The sequence below is a fragment of the Pseudorasbora parva genome, chromosome 25, assembly GCF_024679245.1.
Source record: "Pseudorasbora parva isolate DD20220531a chromosome 25, ASM2467924v1, whole genome shotgun sequence".
NCBI classification, from domain to species: Eukaryota; Metazoa; Chordata; class Actinopteri; order Cypriniformes; family Gobionidae; genus Pseudorasbora; species Pseudorasbora parva.
The window spans coordinates 4,133,680-4,138,735 of NC_090196.1; the positions used below are offsets into that span (position 1 = coordinate 4,133,680).

General features: G+C 40.2%; 2 protein-coding genes across 2 annotated transcripts; both read left to right on the forward strand.

Moving 5' to 3' along the window:
* Nucleotides 1–615: 615 nt before the first annotated feature.
* LOC137065273 (histone H4) lies at nt 616–937 on the forward strand. The gene has a single exon (XM_067436868.1). The coding sequence runs from the start codon at nt 626–628 to the stop codon at nt 935–937; it is 312 nt and encodes a 103-aa protein (XP_067292969.1). The 5' UTR covers nt 616–625.
* A 1,017-nt stretch (nt 938–1,954) lies between these two features.
* LOC137065327 (histone H2B-like) lies at nt 1,955–2,468 on the forward strand. Its single transcript, XM_067436944.1, has one exon. The coding sequence runs from the start codon at nt 2,005–2,007 to the stop codon at nt 2,377–2,379; it is 375 nt and encodes a 124-aa protein (XP_067293045.1). The 5' UTR covers nt 1,955–2,004; the 3' UTR covers nt 2,380–2,468.
* Nucleotides 2,469–5,056: the final 2,588 nt, after the last annotated feature.

The following is a 5,056-nucleotide window of genomic DNA, read 5'->3' on the forward strand; positions in this document are numbered from 1 at the left end:
ACTGTTGCATGACATCCACATATGTGGACAGTTAGCTTTTGGTGTATACAAACTACATTTTAGTCTAAATTTTAGTTTAAAAATTCAACTTCAAAAAATAAAACTGTACATACTAATATTTTTTTTAATAATTTGTATTTATATTATTATACTAATATTAATATTATATATTATCTAGCTCAATTGACCTCCTTGTATAAAAGTTTTTCACAGATATGCCTGGGTCATTTGGCACATGGCTATCGCTGTCAGCCATCTTGGATTTAAGATGTCATCAAGCAATGAATATTTGGAAGACAAATCAGTAGCCACTGTTACAATACTGCTGTCAATCTACTGACACTGCCCTCAAGTGGTTTGGAGAAAATGACCATGCTAAATGACCCTAAATTGAGTTAAATTTACTGTCCCCGAAATGTGGACACCATGCATGAAAGGGTTAAGCAAAGGACAGGTGTCCTTAGATCAGTTTAGGGTTAAATCAATTGTTTTGTGTTGAAGGGGAGGAGCGTGTTGCGGCGCTGGTTTCTGTCAGGTCCTGTAAGCAAATATAACCGGCCTCCTTGTTGCGTTTTTTCTCTACACGGTAAAGTCTTTTGACATACAGAAGTGTGTTGACTTAATCATGTCTGGAAGAGGCAAAGGTGGTAAGGGACTCGGCAAAGGAGGCGCCAAGCGTCACCGTAAAGTTTTGCGCGATAACATCCAGGGAATCACCAAACCCGCCATCCGTCGTCTGGCTCGCCGCGGCGGTGTCAAGCGCATCTCCGGTCTGATCTACGAGGAGACCCGCGGAGTGTTGAAGGTGTTTCTGGAGAACGTTATCCGCGATGCCGTGACCTACACCGAGCACGCCAAGAGAAAGACCGTGACCGCCATGGATGTTGTGTACGCGCTGAAGCGACAGGGACGCACCCTGTACGGCTTCGGAGGTTAATCGCCTTGAATCAAGAGAAACTACAAACCCAACGGCTCTTTTAAGAGCCACCCACACTGTCGCATAAAGAGTCATATCACATCAATGCTGGGAATATGTATAATACAACTATAACTTTTCAAAACTGATCAATGCCCAATGAAACGCTTCATAAAATAGCGTTATCATAAATAGCCTTCCAGATATTTTACAAGGGATGGGTTGTATTTCAAAATCAGCTGCAGACAGAAACATGATGCAAGTGGTTCATTAAGTCTGTTTTAAATGCCCCATAATGTTCTTACAAAGAAATTGGCCCGGGTTCTTATGGTTTATTTATCATTTTACATAAACTACTGTTCTGAATAACAGAAATGTGTAAGTTATGCGAAGAATATATTGGCGCTCTATCAAATCATTATGCTGTTGAATTGCACTGAAATCAGCTTTTGGCTGATAGTTATATTTGAGTTCTAGTAATGTGTATTTCAGAGAAGATAACTGTCAATTGCAATTCAAAGTCATTTACAGAATTAAGAAAAAAAAATCTAATGTTAGTGGTAATATGTGATTGATTTTAAACGTTGTCTTAAAACCCACATTTTTAGCAGAGCTTTTGAGTGATTTGATTTGTTACTTGTTCGTTTTTAATATAAAGTGAGTTACAAATAAAATGTATTATTTATTAATAAAGGGGCTTTTGTGTAGGAGGGAATTTCTGGTACGAAATCAATTTTTAAAAAGGAATGTATTAATTTATTCTATAATATATATATATTCGGATTACATTATCTTGCAGAATATTAGTCTTCAAACTTTTATTTAAGTAAAAAGGCGGGAAATGAACAAAGGAAACGGAGTCTGTGCGGAGCATAGACCGTAAAAAAAAAAGTTGTCCTTCAAACATAAAGCGGTAGGCGGGGCTAATATTTGGCTGTCCATGATTGGCCCTCGTTCCTCTCGCGATACAAGGAGTTGTCCAATGACATTTTATGGCTTCGGCCCTTATCTCTTGCTAAATTAGCATAAAGCGGTGAATAAATGCCTCTGTGTCGCTCCAGAGCTCACATTGATTCTTCAGCATCATTATGCCTGAATCAGCGAAGTCCGCGCCTAAAAAGGGCTCCAAGAAGGCTGTCACCAAGACCGCCGCTAAGGGAGGAAAGAAGCGCAGAAAGTCCAGGAAGGAGAGCTACGCCATCTATGTGTACAAAGTTCTGAAGCAGGTTCATCCTGACACCGGCATCTCCTCCAAGGCGATGGGCATCATGAACTCTTTCGTCAACGACATCTTCGAGCGCATCGCCGGTGAGGCGTCTCGTCTGGCGCACTACAACAAGCGCTCCACCATCACTTCCAGAGAGATCCAGACCGCCGTGCGTCTGCTTCTGCCCGGAGAGCTGGCCAAACACGCCGTGTCCGAGGGCACAAAGGCCGTCACCAAATACACCAGCTCCAAGTGAGCTGTGCTCTGACCTTAACCACCCCAAAGGCTCTTTTAAGAGCCACACATGTTCTCGTCTAAAGAGCTTTTGTTTTATTCTGGTTTGATCACTTGAATTTGGAGTACCGTAATATGAATGCTGGCAATATTCTCAGCCCTCAACCGATTATTTAAGCCTAGTGCAGTATATGAACTAAAATATGGTGTCTGATTATATTTTTCAAAAAACAATTTAAAAGGGAAAAAGTCATTTGTGCAAGAAAAAGTTACCATGCTGTGTTGGTACTTTAAAGAAAAGTCTGTTTTGATCTGTAACTATTTTAATAAACTTTATTAAATAAAATTGTAATTGTTTTGCATACATGTACAGATAAACTAGGATAATTTAGGCATCATATTTATGAAAAGATGATGTATTCATCAATAATTACTTCATACTATTTATCAGTACTACAACTATACAGTTTAGAACATCATATTGATTATACATTAAAGGGGGGGTGAAACACTCAGTTTCAGTCAGTGTCATGTCAATCTTGAGTACCTATAGAGTAGCATTGCATCCTGCATATCTCCGAAAAGTCTTTATTTTTTTTAATAATTATATAAGAAAGATGCGCTGTTTCCGAGTCTTTCCGAAAAAAGCTAAATAATGGCGTGTGGTCGCTGCTGCTATTGTGTTGAGTCGAGTGCGTAGTAAAGCTGTGTCATCCCTAACAGCGGGAAAAACTTTATTCAAAATAAAAATATGGCTTTTAATCAGATACAGCCATACATCTATGATCCGGAATCAGACCCAGAGGCTGCAGTTGAACAGGAGCAGCAGCAAAAACGACTAGAGCAGGACGTCTCTATGTGGTACAAGTTATACACTAACTATATAATATGCTGAGCGGCTTGTGTTATTTACATATTTATACTTGAATTATATCGTCGTATTTTTGTCTTTGAAGGTGTACATGTGAGAAGTGCAGTTGTGCACGTGTGTGTGTGTGTTTACGCGTGGTTTGTGTAGACAGTAAGCGGACTGGTTTTGCACGGCAGGCTAAGTTAGTGTTTACATAGAAAGACATGGAATAGTAGCGCATTTGAATGAAGAAGCGTGCTTATTTAGTTCAACATATTTCCCCACTCTTTGTGTATTGTTGTTTGGAGTGCTTTTACAATACACAAACATAAAGTTACACATATAGTGGCCAGCTAAACAAATGTACACGCACTACACATCGCATGCTCCATTGATCAATTTCTATATAGTAATATATATAGTAACTATACGTGATCATGTTTGGGCTACTTGATGAGCATAGGCAAAAACACAGACATTTGAAGCAGTCTAACTCACCCTCTGCGGTTCTAACGTTGGGAGCTTTATCGTTGGGACTGCTCCATCATTCAGCATTAGGCGATTGGAAAATTCGGCGTCAAGCTGGGCCTTGTTTATGAAACAGTCGGCACCGAAATGCAGCGAACAGATATAAACATTCGCGCAACTCAGTTGCTGATCCGGAAAAGCAAATTCCATCCACTGTTGCCTTACCGCGGGGTTTTTGGGGAATCTGTGCAGGACTGTCTTGGTCTGGCAACCAAAAGCGCACTTTTTTGGTGACATTGTTAGTTGTGCACATCACCTGTGCAGCGCAGCCTACGAGCCAGCGCTTTGATGGGCGTAGCCTGTTACTTTCGCTCTCTCCCTCTCTCTCTCTCACGCGCTTCCGGTAGAATTGTCCCTAAGGCCCATACAAGGAAATTCCGCCCCCATTAACGTCAAAGGGGACGCATGATCGCAAAAAACTTGCCGAAACTTATGACTAACCGGAAGTAGTATTTTTGATAAAGAAATACTCCCATCAAACGTCCACCTTAACTTTTGAAACTTTGTCCATGTTTAGTATGGGATTCCAAGTCTTTAACAGTGTAAAAAGATCAGTATGCATGAAACAGCATTTCACCCCCCCTTTAAGACTAGCGCATACGCATTATAAATTAACCCAGAGATCGGTATGAATGACATTGCCATATTGGATCTGATCCAGCTACGTAATCGTGCTACAGGCTGCAGCAAGGGGTGTCTCATTTAAATTTGGATAATTCTTTATTTGGAATTATAATTTGGGAAAATTTGTATTGGTTTCAAAATTGGGTATTATTAGAAAGATAGGTTTTGGGGAGTGTCATGCAAAAAAGGAGTTTTGTCTGGTTTGGATTAGTGGTCTTGGACTGGAGAGGAGAGAGAAACCCAGCTGACAGTTGCACTTAAATTGCTCAGATGGTGTGGTTTAGACTGCATAAAAGCCATGAGAAACCCAGTGTTAGGCTGAAGAAGCGCTAAACGCTTTTTTGTTATTTTAGTTTGTTTTTGGTGCATCGAATGCGGGTAGACTGGTTAGCAGTTGAGCTGCAGGTTGGCGTACTGAAGACTAGGCTTGAGGATAATTAGTTGTTTAATTATTAGTTAGGTGCAGGGTGGCTTTACAAGAGTTCTGGCAGTGGAGGTGTGACCAGTTGGTTCGGCTGAGTATAACCTTATTTGTTTAAATGTTCTGCGGGTTGTAGTAAAATGGGCCGAAAGGGATTTGTTACAGGATTTTTTTAGTTGCACCTATGAATGAAAAATTAGGAGGTCTGTCAAAAGAACAATTGTTTAAAGTAGCTGAACATTTCGATTTTGAATTAGCTGTTCCAAAAAGTACAAA